Consider the following 23,315-nt stretch of genomic DNA (forward strand, 5'->3'; position numbering starts at 1 on the left):
TCCTGATTACCTGCTGCACCTGCAAACTAACTTTTTGGGATTCATGCACAAGGACCCCCAAGTCCCTCTGCACCGCAGCATGTTTTAATTTCTCCCCATTCAAATAATATTCCCTTTTACTGTTTTTTTTCCCAAGGTGGATGACCTCACACTTTCCGACATTGTATTCCATCTGCCAAATCTTAGCCCATTCGCTTAACCTATCTAAATCTCTTTGCAGCCTCTCTGTGTCTTCTACACAACCCGCTTTCTCATTAATCTTTGTGTCATCTGCAAATTTTGTTACACTACTCTGTCCCCTCTTCCAGGTCATCTATGTATATTGTAAACAGTTGTGGTCCCAGCACCGATCCCTGTGGCACACCACTAACCACCAATTTCCAACCCGAAAAGGACCCATTTATCCTGACTCTCTGCTTTCTGTTAGCCAGCCAATTCTCTATCCATGCTAATACATTTCCTGTGACTCCGCGTACCTTTATCTTCTGCAGTAAACTTTTGTGTGGTACTTTATCGAATGCCTTTTGGAAATCTAAATACACCACATCCATCGGTACACCTCTATCCACCATGCTCGTTATATCCTCAAAGAATTCCAGTAAATTAGTTAAACATGATTTCCCCTTCATGAATCCATGCTGCGTCTGCTTGATTGCACTATTCCTATCTAGATGTCCCGTTATTTCTTCCTTAATGATAGCTTCAAGCATTTTCCCCACTACAGATGTTAAACTAACCGGCCTATAGTTACCTGCCTTTTGTCTGCCCCCTTTTTTAAACAGAGGCGTTACATTAGCTGCTTTCCAATCCGCTGGTACCTCCCCAGAGTCCAGAGAATTTTGGTAGATTATAACGAATGCATCTGCTATAACTTCCGCCATCTCTTTTAATACCCTGGGATGCATTTCATCAGGACCAGGGGACTTGTCTACCTTGAGTCCCATTAGCCTGTCCAGCACTACCCCCCTAGTGATAGTGATTGTCTCAAGGTCCTCCCTTCCCACATTCCTGTGACCAGCAATTTTTGGCATGGTTTTTGTGTCTTCCACTGTGAAGACTGAAGCAAAATAATTGTTTAAGATCTCAGCCATTTCCACATTTCCCATTATTAAATCCCCCTTCTCATCTTCTAAGGGACCAACATTTACTTTAGTCACTCTTTTCCGTTTTATATATCTGTAAAAGCTTTTACTATCTGTGGCAAGGCTGTACTCTTTTTCTCCCAGTTGCCAGCTCTGCCCTTCTGGCTGCTACTCAAATATGTCAGATATAATACTGTTGCATATGATGAATGCATCATGGGTGCTGCCAGGGTATCTTGCATCGACTTACATGATGCGATGCATGTCGTCACACATGAGCTGCACATTAATGGAGTGGAAGCCTTATCTATTGCTGTACATCTCGGAATCCTGCAAAGATGCTCGCAAGGCGATGTGGGTACAATCAATGCAGCCCTGTACCTTTGGGAAGCCAGCAATCCTTGAGAAGTCCACAGCCTTGTCATGATTGCTTGGGCGGTCATTGGGAACTTGATGAAGTCATTCCTCCACGCATACAGTGCAGCCGTGACCTGGCGAATGGAGACATGTGTTGCATGTTGAGAGATGGTGCACACATCTCCAGTTGCAGCTTGAAATGATCCGGAGGCATAGAATGAAAGTGCAGCTGTAACTTTCACTTCAACTGACAAAGCAGTTCTCCTGACGCTTCTCGGCTGCAGGTCTGATTTCACCAACTCACAGATCTCACGGACAACTTCTTTGCAGAAACGCAGCCTTCTGACACAGTCTGCATCACTCAGGTGCAGGTACGAACGCCTGTCTCGATATATCCGAGGTGGGTAAGGCCTCCTGCCCAGCACCCTACAGGCTCTGATGCTCCTGATGCGATGAGCTCTAATCAATTGTCTCCTACGTAGCACCATGATGCAGAAGGCTCACATAAGGTATGGCATTGTCAGTATTGCCCCCATACTTAAAGTTAAACTTTCAAAGAAGCTTAAAACGGCAGGAAAGCAGGCAGCACAGGTTCGTAGTTCTCTCTCTCCCCAAGGTCTGTTTGAATGGACTACACACAAAGATCTTGTGACCTCTCCTTTCTCCCCTCACCCCCCCCCCCCCCCCGAGTCTTGTGACCTCTCTCTCCCTCCCCCTCCCCAGGCTACAAGCTGTAAGATTGTCTCTCTCTCTCCCTCTGCCTCCCCGGGCTACAAGCCGTAAGATCGGCTATCTCTCCCTCCTCTCCTCTCTCCACACCTCCTCCCCCCACCCCCGCCCCCCCACGGCTTGTTTTTAGCTGAACCCCGAGCCGCTGTGTCCGGATGCAAGACCGATTCTGCCGGCCCAACCTACAACCCTCCAGGCCTTCTTCAAGACGTTCGCTGGTGGTGTGTGAGTGAGTAAAAAAAAGAGAAAACTTGTGTAATCCAACAAATTTACACTTCTACGTTGACAGGTTAAAAAAAAGTTGAACTTTATTATTGATTTTGACAGTGTTCTTGACTCCCTTTAAAAACAATGGCATCTTTTCAGGGCAGAATTGTGAATGTGCGTTGGTTTCTTAACTCATCAGAAGGATTTTTTGGGAGTGGCCAGAAATGCCAACATAATGGAGAAAACTGTTGGCCAAACTGCGAATAATTGAAAAAACCAGTGCAGACATGAGGGAACGCCCCCTCAGAGGTGAAAAAAAACTGGCTTAAAAAAATCGTAACTAAGTCCAGTTACAACACAAAAAAAAATACGACAAAAATTTAACTCAACACGCCAAAAAAAGCAGCCTACTCCAAAAAATCAGCGCAACTCACGGGGGAAAATTGAGCCCAATAGTCTGAGCACTGCATTTTATCCAAAGTAAAATAATATCTGACTCCATTTTAATGCTAATTTTCTCCTTTTCATGAGCAACGCCCTCCCAACCTCCATGTCGTGACCAAGAAGCCAGTAGTGGGTTTATAGTTTGCTACATGTCTTTCTTTGGATTCGACTTCCTTCTTCAGTTTGCCAAATTAATTACCTCGTAGGGTTTGTTTATTTTCACTAAATCTATAATAAAATAGGAAGCATTTAATGGAATTGGAATATATTTTCATAGCATTTGTTCCAAAGTTACAACACAAAGTCAATAATTCATATATTGCAAATAGGATAAACTCCTGGAATTATGAATTCATATGATTTAGATATGATAGAACTCTTAGTTAAAATCAACCACATATTTTAAAATACAAATTTGGAAATCATTCTTGGCTATATTAGAAGTCAAACACTTAAAACATTTGTAAACTATCCCTCTGCCACTTTAACGAAGGCACTAACCTGTTTATTTTAAATAGATTAATGCTTCCACTAAAATAGAAATCAGATGAATTCCATACAAATGCATTAAGTGTTTATTTGCAACTATTATTGGCAGTAATTTTTAAGCCATAATTGTCACAAAATATAATTGGTGAGTATCCTTGTTTATATTGAGAAACAACAATTAATAATATTATTACAAAAGCTAGAGGAGAGATTGGTTTCGGGCCTTCTGCAGGTGGTGTCCGATATCATTTGTATTTGTTCACTTTGAAATCTCATGTAGAATAAAATTGACAACATCCTTTGAGAGACCAGGCAAAGGGTTGAATTCTGCAGAATCGATGACAGAATTGACAGCGGAGGAGAAATGCACATTCTTAAAATTTCCTTTCTGAAAAATTTTAGCACCATGTCTATTAAACAAAACCAGGGCCATTTGGAAGCTTCGCAGGAGATACTGGCCACCTCGCTCTTCTTTCAGTTGTGAAATTTTTGAGGTCAGCAGATGTGCAATTTGATCAGAGACAGGGTTAGACTGCACCAGTTTCTTTTGCCCCGCATGTTTAAAAAATTCTTCCATTGTCTGTGCAATGTTGGTACATCCGTGCTCATCTTCATTTCTTGGATGCAACTCTGCAATTTCAACAGAGGAGATGACATCTTCTGAGATTGGGTGGTCTGAATCTGCTGAAGACAATATTAATTAACAGTCTTCATTTTTGTTAGGTTGCATTAACAACAATGAGTAGTGATATGTACAAGCGAAAAGCTTACTTAACATTATAATTACCATTGTTATCAACTTTACTTTATCATTTGATTAACCACATTAAAAGATACCAATGTAAAATAATTATGTTTATATTCAATGAAGACATTTTTTTTTTAAACTTCACAAATGACTTTAGCATTGGAATATAACTGTATGGAGAAATAGGAACTCATAGCACTCCATGATAAATGTTAAGAGTAAATGTCTTTTAAGGACCCGTGCCAAATCTGAATGGATTATTTAACATGCTATTTTAAAACATACACTCTTATCCCCATTTTTGAATTAATAAGGACTGCACTGAAATTTTTGATAACCAGGATGTATCACATTTCCTACCCATTAAAGTTCTTTACGAAAAAACTATTTTATCCCATCACAATATCTTCTGTTGAACTGACAAATCATACCAGTCTCTAGCCAGCATTATCATATAATCATCATCATAGGCAATCCCTCGAATCGAGGATGACTTGCTTCCACGTCAAAAAGTTCACAGGTGTTTCAATGATGGACCTAAAATTCCAGGGCCGAACTAAATCTTGAAGGGTGGAAGATGCCTGTGTTTGGATTTTTTTTTTAACGTGTGGTGGCCGTGAACACCAGTGAATATATGCACAACTGAGATAAATGACTAACTTGTCACCTACATGGATAAAATTATGAAATTTAGATTAATGGAAATAAAAATTCATATTCAAATGTCGCAGAAGGCAAGAAAACAGAAAAGCCTTTTGCAGTCTAATTTACTTAATCCCTTCTGGGAATGTTGCATAAGCTAATCAAGCAAAACTCCAGAATATCTATCCATTCTCACAGTTCTATTATTCAATGACGGCTGATACCTTTACCCAAAGTCAGCAGCATAGAAACCATTATGTTATATGAAGTATTTGATTATCACAACTTATAAGTATCCTGAGAATTTGAACATATACATTGCAAGTTGAAAAGTTGATAAAAATACTATTATTTACCATCATCTTTGGATTTTACTCATCAAACTCCAAGTAATTGCAATTTTACAGCTTGCACTGGACAGCAGCTGGATGTTAGTCAGTGAATAAGTTAAGTTGCTTAGTAAACACTATAGTGCTAAAAATGTTTCATATGGATATGCTGAAAATGTAAATGCACTCTCACTGCGGACTTCGATTTAATGAATGCAGTAAATGTATGAGTAACAGTTAAACGCCCCATAAAAACTTGGTGATCCATTGACTTAGTGGATTAGTGTGTTAATGAACGACCTTGGCTTAGTAGCATTTGTACTGTCCTCCATGATTTACCAAACCCGAGTTTCTACTCACAGGCTTCAATATGAGAGAAAATAAGCATATGTATGTAATCATTAATTATATGCTGCTACGTCTCAGGGAGAGATTGAAAAAAAATCAATGGACAATCCATTTTCTGCTCATACATGCTCATATGGCTCAAAAATAACATTGATAGAGACCAAAGAATTGACCAGTTCCCTGTGGAAATAGCATGGTGCATGGGGCAGAGAATTAGAACTGTAATGCTAACCTGGTGGGGTGTGTTCATGTGCTGCATTACAGAATGGTAGATTAAGTATCTGTACCTGGCATTCACCAATATTGGGTATAGTTTCAGGGTGTTAACAGGATGCAAAATGCTTCCTGACCCAAACCTCTGTAAAGCAAGTAGAGCAAAGCAGATCTTTTACTGACAGAATGCTCGCATGCCGAATTGCATGTTCAGTTTATTCCTTGTTTATTTCTATGAAATAAACAAGGAAAATAATATTTGCAATGTTTCAATTCATTGTATGTTTGGTCCTTGATTTTGCTGCAATGAATATTCAGTTACGTTTGAGCTTTAAAGTCACTGTGGAACCATCTCATCAGAAGTAGTAATTATATCTATCTTTTCTATACTGGGTCTTTTCTGTAGTGTTCCAAATATATTGCTGTACTGAGCAACATGTTACACTGTAAATGGAAAAAGTGGACATAATGACAGACTTTCCTTTTAGTACACCTCTAGTGTTACGGTGTCACTTAGATTACTCCCTATAATCAAAATAATTAACTGCCAAAAAACTCTCAGCCTCTGTACAAATATAAGCATCCAGCCTACTGTTGCGCACACATTATTCATGGCTTGAATCTTGAAAGCTAGAAGCAATGAATAATATACAATACACTGGGGGAATCACAACTGCATTAATATTTCATTCTATCAAGAGGAATGGCTTACTTTTTGTTCAAAGAGGAGAACTGTCTGGCAAGGCAAATGTACTCTTTATGATTGGGAAAAGATTGATGTTGTCAAAAATCAACACTTTAAGCTGAAAATAAATAAATAGTTTTTTGTTTATAGTCTACCCAAGTTCAATGTGACAACTGTGAGAACAATTTTAAGATTGAGTGGCTTTCCCCCCTCCCCTAGTTTTATCCTTTGATCACAAAGTGGTCTTTGATACACACCAATGGAAAAAAACCACCGCTTTCAGATGTCAAATTAACAAAAGGCAGTAATTGAATTATTACTTCTTGGGCTCGACTTTCCACTTAGATCGCTAGGGCCCAAAAAATGGGTGATGTTCCAACCTTAGCGATGCTTCAGCTTTCAGATCGCTGGAAGATCGGCCATTTTTCTGATCGCTACTTTCAGCTTTTTTTGGGAGGCGATAGCTCAACAATGTGAAATGGGCCTTAGCGATGTGGAAGGCAAGGCTTCCCTAGCAACGGCACATGCGTTTTTTTTTCCAAAGAAGTTTCCCTGCGATTCGGGAGATCATGGGTCATCTGGGCGTGCGCAGAAGGCAAAGGGAGGGAGAGAGAGAGAGAGAGAGAAGAGATTGGAGAGACAGACAGGAGGGAGAGCTAGGGAGAGACTATAATAGTGAGAGAGATTTTGATACGTCAAACTTGGAAGAGTTGGAGAGTGGCCATGATGTTGAGGGGAGGAGGCAGGCCAAACTCTTCTCCGACGAGGCCAACGAGGTCCTCGTCCAGGAGGTGCACTCGCGGTGGGCCCAATTAACCCGGGTGGGCGTGGGAAACCTGCACCCCGGGCCTACAGGAAGATTTGGGGCGAGATCGCCAACGTGGTCTCGTCGGCGTTCCACGATGCGAGGGGGTCAGACCAGTGCCGCAAGCGCTGGAAAAGCCTAATTGCTTCGGCAAGAGTAAGTATTAAATATATTTTAAATTGTAATGATCCACATAATATGTAAATCTCCCAGATTGAAATTAAGCTGGTTATTCTTGCATGGATTCCCTGCTAAGATCTGGACAAGGCTCGGAACCTGCGCCCTTTTTAAGTCTAATTTTGGCACCGTCTCCTTTTGGGTTACGTTGGTGGATGGGGCATGACTGAGCACTGAGTGGTCCAGTCACCTTTACCCAGACTGTGACTCTCTCCGACTGTTGTCACTTACACAGTGAGCCAGCCTGGACTGGAGGAGAGCTGCCCTTGCTCACTGTCTGCCCTGGGACACTTTGGGACATTAGCTCCTGTCATTGCCGAGCTCACCAGCGGGCCTGATTACCTCCCCAACCCCGCTGGGGGCTCTCACGGCGATTGTAGTCGAGATGTTTTGTGTCAAGCATTCGATCCTAAACACGATCTTAGGAAATATTTTATCTGAACGTAGATATTATAACCATGCATCAATTGTGGATACAAACCGTATTAGCATATAACGTTGGAACCTGCTGTTTTTCCATGATATTACCGAGTCAATTTGCTTATGCCATGCTCTTGACATGTTTGCAGAGAAAGATCAACTTGTCAGATCACAAACGCCAGAGGTTTTATCTAAGAATCGTTCCGAGCAGAGGTGCACCGGAGGAGGCCCTGCTCAACTACAGCTGCTCAGCGACCTTGAGGAGCGTGCAGCATCACTTGTGGGCACCCACAGTCACTCGGCCACCACCCGTACTGGTGCAGATCCCTCCCTTGCGTCACGTGAGTAATGTGTAAAACAATGTTAATTCAAAGTAATGTAATGACATTTCATTATAATATACGAATGATGTCATGTTATGCATGCAGCTTCTGTGCTACTCTCAGGTTAACAACAGCAGAACATAAGAAATAGGAGCAGGAGTAGGCCATCTGGCCCCTCGAGCCTGCTCTGCCATTTTATAAGCTCATGGCTGATCTGATGTAGGGCTAAGCTCCACTTCCCCGCCTGCTCCCCATAAACCTTCACTCCCTTATCATTCAGAAGTCTGTCTATCTCCATCTCAAATAAAGTCACTGATCCACAGCTCTCTGGGGCAGTGAATTCCACATAGATGTACTACCATATGTACTACCATATGATGCATTAATATGTAACGTCTCTCGGTCACATTTATTGTAGTAGTGCTGCTCCTCCTATGTATGCCAGCGCAGTGCAAGAATCCTGTGTACCCTTCAGTTCTAATAAGTTCGGCCTTTTGGCTAAGATCATGCGTAACTGACCTGACAGGGGAGTAACCATGACCAGAAAGTGGTTCTCCCTGGATCAGGAAGGTGGTTCTCCTATGCTTTTTGGAAATAGGAGGTGTGTGGGGGGCACACATCCACCTCCATGGCACGAACCTGGTATTGCAGTACTTCCAGGAACAGTGCTTTGGCTCTAGGCCTTTTGGCTAAGAGCATTGGCGCAGAGTGATCCTTGAATGGGCCCAAGGTGACCTCTGGCGTTTGTGATCTGACAAGTTGATCTGACAAAGAATTGGAAAGATTGGCAACGAATAAAACATTTAAAAAAAATGTTTTTTAAATTGTGTTTTGCAGGTCGCCCAACTCAACAGGCGCAAAGGGAGGCTGCACCTGTCCCCTTACAGGTGATCATCACCACGGGTGCCGAGGAGGAGACCACTGAGTCAGAGGAGGAGATGGAAGTCACCGAGGAGGATGCCCCTTGCATCCCAGCATCTTTGACGGATGAAGTAGCAGGCCCAAGCGGCTTGCAGCAGGCGACCCCCAAGTCATCCCATAGTGTCTACGCCGACCCCACGAAGGTTGAGTGAGCGAGGTTGGCACGCACTGTGAAGGGCAGGTCCAAAGGAGGACATGGTTGCACTGTGCTGGGAGAGCATCGACCTAAGTCGAGAACTCCTCCAGGCATTGGTGGGTTGACCGGGAACATTGGCACAATGTCCGCTCGCATATCAGAGAGTATGGAGTACATGATTGTGGCAATGGGCCAACAGACCGCCGCCATCCATGCCTTGCGGTCATGCCTTGCGATAGTGTCAGGAGACGGCACTGCACTCAAAGGTGCCAAGCCACCAACCACCAGTGCAGATGCGAGTCAGGAGGAAGAACTTCCTTCTGACTCGGAAGACGTTTCTTCCGAAACATCTTCTCCTCCTCCACCCCCTGAGAGGATTCTGCCACCGTCATCACCCGTACAGCACCAGGCCTTGAGGTCGCCTACTGCAAGTCGTCCTGGTCCAGTTACCCGATTACAACGGGGGGCTAAGATACGGGGGAGGGGGGTGGGTATATTAGGATCTGGAGGGAAGTGTGGCTGCGGGGGTGGGGGGGGGGGTGTTATTGTTATTGTGGGTATAATGATGGAATCAATTATTAAGGATGTTATAGCAGCGCATTTGGAAAGAGGTGACATGATAGGTCCAAGTCAGCATGGATTTGTGAAAGGGAAATCATGCTTGACAAATCTTCTGGAATTTTTTGAGGATGTTTCCAGTATAGTGGACAAGGGAGAACCAGTTGATGTGGTGTATTTGGACTTTCAGAAGGCTTTCGACAAGGTCCCACACAAGAGATTAATGTGCAAAGTTAAAGCACATGGGATTGGGGGTAGTGTGCTGACATGGATTGAGAACTGGTTGTCAGACAGGAAGCAAAGAGTAGGAGTAAATGGGTACTTTTCAGAATGGCAGGCAGTGACTAGTGGGGTACCGCAAGGTTCTGTGCTGGGGCCCCAGCTGTTTACATTGTACATTAATGATTTAGATGAGGGGATTAAATGTAGTATCTCCAAATTTGCGGATGACACTAAGTTGGGTGGCAGTGTGAGCTGCGAGGAGGATGCTATGAGGCTGCAGAGTGACTTGGATTGGTTAGGTGAGTGGGCAAATGCATGGCAGATGAAATATAATGTGGATAAATGTGAGGTTATCCACTTTGGTGGTAAAAACAGAGAGACAGACTATTATCTGAATGGTGACAGATTAGGAAAATGGGAGGTGCAACGAGACCTGGGTGTCATGGTACATCAGTCATTGAAGGTTGGCATGCAGGTACAGCAGGCGGTTAAGAAAGCAAATGGCATGTTGGCCTTCATAGCGAGGGGATTTGAGTACAGGGGCAGGGAGGTGTTACTACAGTTGTACAGGGCCTTGGTGAGGCCACACCTGGAGTATTGTGTACAGTTTTGGTCTCCTAACTTGAGGAAGGACATTCTTGCTATTGAGGGAGTGCAGCGAAGGTTCACCAGACTGATTCCCGGGATGGCGGGATTGACATATCAAGAAAGACTGGATCAACTGGGCTTGTATTCACTGGAGTTCAGAAGAATGAGAGGGGATCTCATAGAAACGTTTAAAATTCTGATGGGTTTAGACAGGTTAGATGCAGGAAGAATGTTCCCAATGTTGGGGAAGTCCAGAACCAGGGGTCACAGTCTCAGGACAAGGGATAAGCCATTTAGGATCGAGATGAGGAGAAACTTCTTCACCCAGAGAGTGGTGAACCTGTGGAATTCTCTACCACAGAAAGTTGTTGAGGCCAATTCACTGAATATATTCAAAAAGGAGTTAGATGTAGTCCTTACTACTAGGGGGATCAAGGGGTATGGCGAGAAAGCAGGAATGGGGTACTGAAGTTGCATGTTCAGCCATGAACTCATTGAATGGCGGTGCAGGCTCGAAGGGCCGAATGGCCTATTCCTGCAACTATTTTCTATGTTTCTATGTTTCTTATGTATTTTAAATTTATTGTTGGGTGACTGTTGGGGGTGGGGGGGGGGGGGATGTTATTCTTACAGTTAAAAAAAATTAAATTGTTAAATTATTAAAATATTTTATTGCATTTTACAATTGTTGTGCAGTGTCTTCTAATAATATAAGGTAAGGTAAAACATGAATACAATTGTTGGAAAACAACAGCCAGGCCAGGTCAGGCAAGGATGAAACTTAACGCAACTGTAACTGTTGCCTTTCTGTAACTGTAACTGTAACTGTCACCAATGTAAGTTCATGCAAAGTGTCATTTATGAGCTGCTGACGCAAGAGTTTTGTAGCTGCGTAACTCCCGCGGGTCTTTTCCAGTCTTGCGGGAGGGGGGGGGGGGGGGGGGTGGTGAGGGCATGGGTTCATCGGTTGGCTGATTGTCCTCCCCGAGGTCCTCGTCATCCTCCTCCTTCTCGTCTTCCTCTTGCCTTCTCTCCTGAGGTGGACTGGCAGCCCTACCTGGCATTTGTTGTCCTCTCCTTATAACTAGGTTATGCAACTGTCATGTATTCAACCAGCATTGTAACCCATGTATAATCTGACCAAAGTTGTACACTGTGAGAACAATGACCAGTAGGTGGTGAACTTGTGGGAGACACTCCTAACCTGGATCTTCAGATATAAAAGGGCAAGCTCCACCCACTTCCATCACTTGAGTGCTATGGAATAAAGGACAGGTCACAGACTGACCTTCTCTCAAGCATGGGCCTCATGTGCATTTATACTGTATAGTAAGGACGTATCAATGGCGACGAGAAACTGGGATTTAAACCACGCGAGCATGGCCACTAGCAGAACAGACGAGAGGTACTGTGTTAAGGAATGGTTGGGACAGAGATTCAACATTGTTAAAGCAGCACACAGTTCTCCAGGCAGGCAGACAAGGGCAATCGGGCATGCCCCAACATGTAGTCGAACCCAGAGGGGGAGTTCGACAGAGTCAATGGCAAGCTGAACAGCGATTCACGCCATTGCAAGGGACAATGCGGCCAGTAATGGGGCCATCAACACCTGTTAATGGCGCACTCAAGGACAATTACAGGGGCAGTCAGGGACGATCGACTGGCAAGGGACCTTTTGTTTCAAACAGCAGCTCATGTTGGAGGCGTGGAGGCACACACTCAGCCAGAGTTTGCAGAGATGAGCAAAATACCTGCAGAAATTGCAGAAATGAACGCTGGGGGAAATCGCTGGGAGCTGAAGTTCAGCGAGTTCATGTGGAGCACGTATACAGTTCATACACCAGGACATCAACGATAATGATGAAAGTGCTCCTCAATGGCATCCCAGTATCAATGGAGCTAGACACGGGGGCCAGCCAGTCCCTGATGGGTAGCAAACAGTTTGAAAAGTTGTAGGCGTCCAAGGCCAGGAGGCCAAAATTATCGCCGATTGATGCACAGCTACGGACATACACAAAGGAGATCATTCCGGTGCTAGGCAGCGCCACGGTAGTCGTGACCCACAAAGATTCGGAGAACAGGTTATCACTCTGGGTTGTCCCGGGGGACGGTCCCGCACTACTGGGGAGGAGTTGGCTTGCTGTCATGAACTGGAAATGGGGCGATGTCAATGCAATTTCCTCTGTGGAGCGAGTATCATCCTCACAGATCCTGGACAAATTTGACTCATTATTTCAACCCGGCATTGGCACTTTCATGGGGGTCAAGGTAGTGATTCACATAAACCCAGACGCCAGGCCAGTACACCACAAGGCCAGAGCGGTGCCGTACGTGATGCGGGAAAAGATAGAAGGCGAATTGGACAGCCTGCTGAAGGAAGGCATCATCTCGCCAGTCGAATTCAGTGACTGGGCGAGCCCGATTGTGCCGGTGCTCGAGGCGGATGGGTCGGTCAGGATATGTGGCGATTACAAGGCCACCATCAATCAGGTATCACTCCAAGACCAGTACCCGCTACCGAGAGCGGAGGACCTCTTTGCGACGCTATCCGGTGGCAAACTTTTTTCAAAATTGGACCTGACCTCAGCTTATATGACCCAGGAGCTGGCGAGTGAGTTGAAGAAGCTGACCACCATCACGACACACAAGGGGTTGTTTGAGTACAACAGATGTCCGTTCGGGATTCGCTCAGCCGCCCCGATCTTCCAAAGAAATATGGAAAGCCTCCTCAAGTCGATTCCAGGGACGGTGGTTTTTCAGGACGATATCCTCATCACGGGTTACGATACTGAAGAACACCTCCACAACCTGGAGAAGGTGCTACGCAGACTGGACCGGGTAGGGCTGCGACTGAAAAAGACGAAGTGCGTCTTCCTAGCTCCAGAGGTAGAATTCCTGGGGATGAGGGTAGCAGCAGACGGGATCAGCCCTACTGCATCCAAGACGGAAGCGATCCAGAGAGCACCCAGACCCCGTAACATGACAGAGCTGCGTTCGTTCCTGGGGCTCCTGAACTATTTTGGTAACTTTCTTCCCAAATTGAGCATGCTGCTAGAGCCGCTACACGTGCTCCTACGCAAAGGTCGCGAATGGGTCTGGGGGGACAGCCAGGAAAGGGCTTTTAATAGAGCACACAATTTATTATGTTCCAACAATCTGTTAACGCTAAATGACCCATGTAAGAAACTTGTGTTAACGTGCGATGCGTCATCCTATGGTGTCGGGTGTGTGTTGCAGCATGTCAATGCCAAGGGTTAGTTACAGCCAGTAGCTTATGCCTCCAGAAGTCTGTCCCAGGCAGAAAGGGGCTACGGGATGGTAGAAAAGGAGGCGCTCGCATGTGTATATGCGGTAAAGAAAATGCACCAGTACCTGTTTGGCAGGAAATTTGAGCTGGAGACAGATCACAAACCCCGAAAGTCCCTTTTGGCTGACAACAAGGCCATAAATCCAAACGCATCGGCCCGCATACAGAGGTGGGCACTCACGTTAGCCACCTATGACTACACAACTCGGCACAGACTGGGCACCGAAAACTGCGCCGATGCACTCAGCAGGCTCCCACTAGCCACCACTGAGGGGGCTACCGAGCATGGTGCTGAGATGGTCATGGCTGTTGAAGCTTTCGGAAGCGAAGGCTCACCCGTGACAGCCCGTCAGATTAAAGTCTGGACAAATAGAGACCCGCTATTGTCTCTAGTCAAGAAATGTGTCCTGGATGGGGACTGGGCAGCCACGCACAGGGCATGCCCTGAGGAATTTAAACCATTTAACAGGCGCAGGGATGAACTCTCGATTCAGGCCGATTGCTTACTGTGGGGAAACCGCGTAGTCATGCCCCAGATGGGCAGAGAGGTGTTCATCAGAGAACTCCACCATGAGCACCCGGGCATTGTCACGATGAAGGCAATTGCCAGGTTACACGTTTGGTGGCCAGGGATAGACGCAGATCTGGAACTTTGTGTTCGCAGGTAATGCGCCCAGGGAAGCCCCCCTTAGCCCCTGGCCCGCCAAGCCTTGGTCACGCATCCATGTGGACTACACAGGTCCTTTCATGGGAAAAATGTTTTTGGTTGTAGTGGACGCCTACTCCAAATGGATCGAGTGTGACATTTTAAATTCAAGCACATCCTCTGCCACGGTAGAAAGTCTACGAACAATGTTCGCCACCCACGGTCTACCGGACATCTTGGTCAGCGACAATGGCCCGTGCTTCACAAGCACTGAATTCCAGGACTTCATGGCAGGCAATGGAATTAACCATGTCAGAACGGCACCTTTCAAGCCGGCCTCAAACGGCCAGGCGGAACGAGCAGTGCAGACAATCAAACAGGGGATGCTCATAATCTAAGGGGGTTCCCTACAACGCCGCTTATCACGCCTCCTGTTGGCCTACAGATCCTGACCACATTCGCTCACAGGGGTTCCACCCGCAGAGCTGCTAATGAAAAGGACGCTCAAAATCCCGTTATCCCTTGTACACCCCACCATGAAAGAAATTGTCGAGAGCAGGCGTCAGTCACAATATGACTACCATGATAAGAATGCGAGGGCGCGATGTATTGATGTAAATTACCCTGTTTTTGTCCTCAACTACGCTGCAGGGCCCAAATGGCTCGCAGGCACTATGGTTGCCAAAGAGAGAAATAGGATTCTGGTAGTTAAACTTACCAATGGACAAATCTGCCGCAAACACGTGGATCAAACAAAAAGGAGGTTCAGCAAACCCATAGAAGATGCAGAGGAAGAACACGATGTAGAGTTCACTCCTCCACAGGTGACCGAACACAGGAACCAAAGGGAGGAGAGCCAAGTCACTGTGGGCAGACCGGACAGGCCTGAGGCACCGCAAACAGCAGACACTCAGGCCAGCGCCCAACAACCGGAGCCCCAACTCAGGCGCTCTACAAGAGAGCGTAAACCACCAGAGAGACTTAACCTGTGATCCCAATAAGACTTTGGGAGAGAGGTGATGTCATGTATTCAACCAGCATTGTAACCCATGTATAATCTGACCTAAGTTGTACACTGTGAGAACAATGACCACTAGGTGGTGAACTTGTGTGAGACACTCCTAACCTGGACCTTCAGATATAAAAGGGCAAGCTCCACCCACTTCCATCACTTGAGTGCTATGGAATAAAGGACAGGTCACAGATTGACCTTCTCTCAAGCATTGGCCTCGTGTCCATTTATACTGTATAGTAAGGACGTATCAGCAACAATAAACATAGTGACCTGATCAGGGTGGTATTGTAGGCTGCCTCATCCAGGCATCTGAAGTGCTGCTTCAGCACTCCAATTGTCTTTTCGATAATATTGCATGTAGCTATATGGCTTTCGTTGTAGCGCTTCTCAGCTTCCGTCTGGGGCTTACGCAGGGGTCGTCATGAGCCAGCTGTCAAGGCCATATCCTTTGTCCCCCAGTATCCAACCAAGACCTTGTGGCTGACTGTTAAATAGGTCAGAGACAATGCTCTCACGCAAGATTTGCGCATCATGGATGCTGCCTGGAAAATTTACTGCCATGATTATTTGGTTGTGGTCGACAACGAGCTGCACATTCAGGAAGTGGAATCCCTTATGAAACAGTAAAGGTGCTCTCAGGGCGATGTGCGTACAGTCTGTGGTGTCCTTACACCTCACTATAGAATCACACGAGGCATGTACTGCAGACAAAGTCACTACGTGACCTGAACCTTTATCCCCAGGACCAAGAATTGCTGACCCTGCGTGGGACCTCCCTTTATATACCTGGATGACCAGTTGAGGAGTGTCTCCCACAAGTTCACCTCCTGTGGTCAAGGTATGCATTACTCAGGTATATACAGTTTACATAAAGGTTACAGTTTTGTGAAGGTTACAAACATGACATCACCTCTCCCCAACGTCTTTGGGTCAAAGATTGAGTCTTTCAGGCGGTCGACGCTCTCTCGTGGAGCGCCGCAGTTGGGGCTCTGGTGGTTGAGCCTTGGCATGCGTCTCTGTCGCCTGAGGTGATTCCGGCCTGTCCGGGCTGGCCGCAGGGACTGTGCATGCTGGTGAATGTTCTTGTTGCTCGTTCACTGGCAGTGGTGTGGGTGATATCTCATGATCTTCCTCAGGTTCCTCAGTGTCCATGCTAAACCTTTTCTTTACTTGGTCCAGATGTTTGCGGCATATCTGCCCATTGTTAAGTCTGACCACTATGACCTTATTCCCCTCTTTGCCAATTACAGTACCTTCAAGCCACTTGGGTCCCAAAGCATGATTGAGAACGAATACAGGGTCATCGATTTCTATGCATCGCCCCGAGTTGCGATCATAGCACTCGATTCGGGACTGGCGTTTGCCCTCAACAATGTCTGACAGGGCTGGATGAATAAGGGACGGCTGTGTTTTAAGCGTGCGTTTCATGAGTAGTTCCGCGGGCGGGACTCCCGTGAGCGAATGCGGGAGGGACCTATAGGCCAGCAGGAGGCGCGATAGGCGGTACTGAAGGGAGGGTCCTTGAATCCGGAGCATGCCCTGTTTTGAGATTTGAACTGCATGTTCCGCCTGGCCATTGGAAGCCGGCTTGAACGGTGCTGACCTGATGTGTTTGATACCATTACCCGACATAAACTCCTAGAATTCATAGCTAGTGAAACACGGGCCGTTGTCGCTAACCAGGATGTCCGGCAAGCCGTGGGTCGTAAAGACCGTACGCAGACTTTCCACGGTGGTGGATGTCGTGCACGAATTCAATATGATGCACTTGATCCATTTCGAGCACGCATCAACAACAATCAGGAACATTTTTCCCATGAATGGGCCCACGTAATCTACGTGAATATGTGACCATGGCCTGGTGGACCAGGGCCACGGGCTGAGTGGGGCCTCCCTGTGGGCATTTCCCAGTTGAGCACACGTCGTGCACCAGCGAACCCAGTGTTCCAGGTCTGAGTCAATTCCCGGCCACCATACATGTGACCAGGCAATGGCCTTCATTAGCACGATGCCTAGGTGCTCGCTGTGGAGTTCCTTAATGAATGCTTTGCTTCCTTTCTGGGGCATGACTACCCAGCTGCCCCATAGCAGGCAGTCAGCTTGGATGGAGAGCTTGTCCATCCGACTGTGAAACGGCCTGACCTCCTCGGGGCACGCTCTGTGTGCGGGCGCCCAATCTCGATTCGGGACTGGCGTTTGCCCTCAACAATGTCTGACAGGGCTGGATGAATAAGGGACGGCCGTGTTTTAAGCGTGCGTTTCATGAGTAGTTCCGCGGGCGGGACTCCCGTGAGCGAATGCGGGAGGGACCTATAGGCCAGCAGGAGGCGCGATAGGCGGTACTGAAGGGAGGGTCCTTGAATCCGGAGCATGCCCTGTTTTGAGATTTGAACTGCATGTTCCGCCTGGCCATTGGAAGCCGGCTTGAACGGTGCTGACCTGATGTGTTTGATACCATTACCCGACATAAACTCCTAGGGATAGGAGGGAATCTCTGTTGGTCCAGATTTTGATCTGGTGGGCTGTGATGGGGGAGCTTGCGGTGTCGAAAGCCTCAACGACCATGACCATCTCCACGCTTTTCTCCGATGCCCCCTCGGTGGTCGCCAGTGGGAGCCTGCTGAGCGCGTCAGCGCAATTTTCGATGCCTGGCCGGTGCCGTATGGTGTAGTCATACGCAGCCAGCGTGAGGGCCCATCGCTGTATGCGAGCTGACACATTGGCATTGACAGCCTTGCTGACGGACAACAGGGCTGTTAACGGCTTGTAGTCCATTTCTAACCTTCTGCCGAAAAGGTACTGGTACATCTTTTTCACCCCATAGACACATGCGAGTGCTTCCTTTTCAACCATCCCATATCCCCGTTCTGCCTGGGAGAGCGACCTGGAGGCATAAGCCACAGGTTGGAGTTGGCCCTCATCATTACTCTGCTGCAACACGCACCCAACCCCATAGGATGATGCATCACACGTTAAAACCAGTTTCCTACAGGGGTTGTATAAGGTCAAAAGCTTGATAGAACAAAGCAGATTCCGCGCCCGATTGAAAGCCCATTCTTGACAGTCCCCCCAAAACCATTCACAACCCTTACGCAGGAGCACGTGTAGTGGCTGCAACAATGTGCTTAAGTTTGGCAGAATGTACCCGAAGTAGTTCAATAGTCCCAGAAATGACCACAACTCTGATGTGTTGCCGGGCCTGGGCACACGACAGATCGCCTCCATTTTGGATTCGGTAGGCCGGATCCCGGCTGCGGCAACCCTCCTGCCCAGAAACTCGAACTCTGTGGCCAAAAACACACACTTGGACTTCTTTAGTCGCAAGCCTACCCGTTCCAGTTGGCCTAGCACCTCCTCCAGGTTGTGGAGGTGTTCCTTGGTGTCTCGACCCGTGATTAGGATGTCATCTTGGAATACGATTGTTCCAGGGATAGATTTAAGCAAGCTTTCCATGTTCCTCTGGAAGATAGCGGCCGCTGAATGAATGCCAAACGGAACCTGTTGTATACGAATAGCCCCTTGTGCATAGTGATGGCGGTCAAAAGTTTGGATTCTTCAGCCAGTTCCTGAGTCATGTCAGCTGAAGTGAGGTCCAACTTGGTGAACAGCTTGCCACCTGCCAGCGCGGCAAAAAGATCCTCCGCTTTTGGAAGCGGGTATTGATCCTGTAGTCACACTCGGTTGATGGTGGCCTTGTAGTCGCCACAAATCCTGACCGATCCATCCGCTTTAAGGACAGGAACGATGGGGCTTGCCCAGTCACTGAATTCAACAGCCGAAATTATGCCCTCTCTTAGCAGACTGTCCAACTCACTGTCAATTTTCTCACGCATCACATACGGCACGGCGCTGGCTTTGTGGTGCACTGGTCTGGTGTCCAGGGTGATGCGTGTCACTACTTTGGTGCCCTTAAAAGTCCCGACACCTGGTTGAAAAAGGGGCTCGAATTTCTGCAGGACCTGTGAGCATGAACTTCGCTCCACAGATGAAATGGCGTGCACATCCCCCCATTTCCAGTTCATCTTGGCTAACCAGCTCCTCCCCAAGAGCGCAGGACCATTCTCCGGGACAATCCAGTGTGGCAGCCGGTTCTCTGATCCATTGTGTGTGACCACCAAGTTTGCACTGCCTAGTACTGGGATGATCTCTCTAGTGTATGTCTGTAACTGCGTGTCAATGCATTCCAGTTTGGGCCTGTTAGCTTTAAGTGGCCATAGTTTTTCAAATTATTGGGCACTCATAAGTGACTGGCTTGCTCCTGTGTCCAGCTCCATGCGTACCGGGATGCCATTTAATAGAACTTTCATCATCATAGGTGGCGTTTCGTTTTACGAGTTGTGGACGTCTGCCACATGAACCCTCTGGACTTCAGCATCCATAGCTTTACCCCAGGCATCACCCTGCCTTGCAGACCCCTCGTCTGGTTCCTCTGCCTTGTAAACTAGCCTCGCTACGAGCTTTCTGCACATTCTGGCCAGATGTCCACTGAAGTTACAGTTTCTGCAGATAAATTGCTGAAACCTACATGTTCTCACAGCATGTTTGCCACTGCACCTCCAGCATGAGCTGAGATTGTTGTGAACAAACGAACTGTTGACAGGCATTCCTCTCTGATTGTCTCTTTGATTTCTCCTGAGCACTCTGTTGCTAAGTGTCAATGGTCCCATCCCGGGACGCATTGTCCCTTGTGGTGGCGTGAATTGCCGATCCCCCTGCCATTGTCTCTGTTGCTGGCCCACCCTAGAGCCTGTTGCTGCCTGGCCGGTGTCGAATTGCCCTTGCCTGCCTGCGGGGTTCTGAATCTCGTTTACAATGTTAGCTCCCTGGTCCATCGCCACGTTGGAACCAGGGCTGTGAGGGTAAATTATCTTGGTCTCCTCTTCCCCTGCCATGAAGGTCTGAGCTATCAACATTGCCCTTTTCAAAGTCAAGTCCTTGGTCTCAACAAGCTTCCTGAAAATCCCGGCATGACCAATGCCCTCAATGAAGAAATCCCTTAACATCTCCCCCCTGCAGGCGTCTGTGAACTTAAAGAGGCTGGCCAAACGTCGAAGGTCCGCAACGAAGTCCGATATGCTTTGACCCTCCTGACGCCGGTGTATGTAGAACCGGTGTCGGGCCATATGTATATTGCTCGCCGGATTGAGGTGCTCACCAATGAGAGTGCTGAACTCTTCAAAAGACTTGTCCGCCGGCTTCTCGGGTGCGAGCAGGTCTTTCATCAGCGCATACGTCTTGGATCCACAACTTGTCAGTAGATGCGCCCTCCGCTTGCCAGCCGCTTCCTCTCCCAGCCAGTCCTTCGTGACAAAGCTCTGCTGGAGCCTCTCAACGAAATTGTCCCAGTCCTCACCAACACAGTACCATTCCTTTGTGCTACCGGTGGCCATCCTCGTGGGTCGTTGATTCCCGTTTCTCGTCGCCAAATGTGGTGTCCTTACACCTTACTATAGAATCACACGAGGCATGTACTGCAGACAAAGTCACTACGTGACCTGACACTTTATTCCCAGGACCAAGAAGTGCTGACACTGCGTGGGACCTCCCTTTACATACCTGGATGACCAGGTGAGGAGTGTCTCCCACAAGTTCACCCCCTGTGGTCAAGGTGTGCATTACTCAGGTGTACACAGTGTACAGTGTTGTTACATAAGGGTTACAGTTATGTGAAGGTTACAAACATGACACAGTCTATTGCTCCTTGCACCCTGGGGGAAGTTTGATATTTGCGAGAAACCCAAAGCCCTCAGGACTGTGTCTTCCTGGTCATAGGGAAGTTTATAAAGTCCATCCTGAGAATGTAAAGGGCTTTAGTCACCTGTTGAATGGAGCAATGTGTGGCGTGCTGAGAAATACCACAAATGTCGCCAGCTGAGGCCTGAAAGGAGCCCGATGCGTAGAAGGAAAGTGCTGCAGTAACCTTTACCTCAAGGGGCAGTGTGGTCCTGATGGTGCTGGAAGGCTGCATATCTCCCTTGATGAACTGGCATATCTCAGCAATGACCTCCTTTCGGAAGCACAATCTCCTAAGGCACGTGTTATCAGATAAGTTCAGGTATGATTGCTTTTCCCTGTAAGTGCGTCAGGTGTAAGATCTCCTCCGCAGCAGCAGTCTGTCATCTCTTTGATTGGGCACATAATGCTCTTCAATATACTTTCTCCCATCTTCAGTCTGCAGCATGTGATTATTGACCAATACTGGTGGAGAAATTACAAACCCCATCAGTATAAATCGCTCTAAATGCCCTTAAATTTGCCCTCAACACTTAAATGTGATTAGAAGATTGCCAAGAGTCAATAAGGCCCTTAAAATCACTCACAAATTATCTCCTCATAAGCTCCACATTGAAACAGCCTTTTCAGTTCCTCCGACGTTCAAAATGGCGTCCATAGTGCCGAGTTCCGCCGATTAGTGCCAGTGTGGACCAGCTTTTCTCCAGCAAGCTTCTCGGCGAGCGATCAGCCTGGCAATGTATGGGCAATGTGGCGAAAGTTGCAGTGGCCAATAACCTCGGCGATGTCAAAATCATGTGTGCCAGAAGTTGGGCCGGCTATCATTGGGCGATGTTCCAGCCCAACTTTCCACTTTTAAGGTAAAATCGGCAATAGCCTGCCTATTTGGGCGATAGATGGGCGATAGCCCAGCGATCATCAGGGGAAAGTCTATCCCCTTGAAAGCAGTGGAGGTTATTCCAGTAAAAAAATTAAAATACTGGAATAGCGCTCCTCTTTGATTCCGATGTTATAATAATAGGTCAAATCTGACCAAAATTTCAATTCTTCCTCAGTCCTGAATAACTTCTTTTAAAATCTACCTTCACTATCTCATTTCATGTTTCACTGAATAAGGTCCCTCTTCACCAGCTGCTCAGATCTTTGTTCCCAAGGATCGACATTGGCTGTTTAAGTTGGTAATCTAACATCTATTGGTAGGTCTTGTCATTTTTTCATTCAGATGTCCTATGGTAGCAGCCCCTAACGATTTTTCACTGCCAATTGTGTTCACACTGATGGTACAGCTGGTGATGCTTGCCCTGTCATGCTTTTAACAGGATTTTCCCATTAGTCGCGGCTCAGTGGGTATCATTCTTGCCTCGAAATCAGAAGATCGTGAGTTCAAGCTCCACTGCAGGGACTTGAGCACAAATTCTAGGCTGACACTTCAGTACAGTACTGAGGGAGTGCCGCACTGTCAGAGGTGGTGTTAAACCAAGGTCCTGTCTGTCCTTTTTGGTGAATGTTAAAGGTCCCATGGCCCGATTCAAGAACAGGGATTTCTCCTGCTGTCCTGCAACTAACACTGCCAAAAACAGAATATCTGCTCATTTCACTCATTGCCGTTTGTAGAACCTTTGCTGTACAAAAATTGGCTGTTTCATATCCATACATTGCAACAGTGACTATATTACAAAATACAGGTTGTACCTCTTCAGTCCGGGACTCTCTAATCCGGAAACATCTGTGGTTCGACATCAGTCCTGGCATGAGTGGCGTCCTGGTTTCCCGCGTTTCCTAGCTCTCAGTGAGGAAAGCGGGCCTGGCAAGTAAAGGGAAGGGCAGGCGGCTGACTGAGGTGCTTGTTATATATGTGAACTTATATTTACTCTGTACAGCCACCAGAGGGCTCATTCCTCGGAGTCCCAAGGGATCCCATAATCCCTTGGGAGCACAGGTATTTAAGAAGGCTTCACAGGTTGGAGAGGCACTCTGGAGACGTGCAATAAAAGACTTAGGTCACACTTTACTTTGAGCTCACAATGTCCAGTCTGACTCTTTCTCCATACACAACAATTGGCGACGAGATACAGATAGCGCACCCAAAGATGCAGAGAACAGTGGGTATCCTGGAGAAATTTTCTGAGGGGGATGATTGGGAAACTTTTGTGGAGCGACTCGACCAATACTTCGTGGCCAACAAGCTAGA

At 47.0% G+C, this 23,315-nt stretch overlaps 1 protein-coding gene across 4 annotated transcripts in view; it reads right to left on the reverse strand.

The window, feature by feature from the left end:
* Positions 1-3,161: 3,161 nt before the first annotated feature.
* Positions 3,162-23,315, reverse strand: part of LOC139273240 (shieldin complex subunit 1-like) — a 318,086-nt gene continuing 297,932 nt past the window's right edge. For all 4 annotated transcript variants that reach the window (XM_070889877.1, XM_070889875.1, XM_070889874.1 and 1 more), the window contains exon 3: positions 3,162-3,989. In XM_070889877.1, coding sequence (XP_070745978.1) covers positions 3,568-3,989 — 422 coding nt within the window. In that variant the 3' untranslated portion in view covers positions 3,162-3,567. The remainder of the gene's footprint in view (positions 3,990-23,315) is intronic.

Source organism: Pristiophorus japonicus, chromosome 9, assembly GCF_044704955.1.
Source record: "Pristiophorus japonicus isolate sPriJap1 chromosome 9, sPriJap1.hap1, whole genome shotgun sequence".
NCBI lineage: Eukaryota > Metazoa > Chordata > Chondrichthyes > Pristiophoridae > Pristiophorus > Pristiophorus japonicus.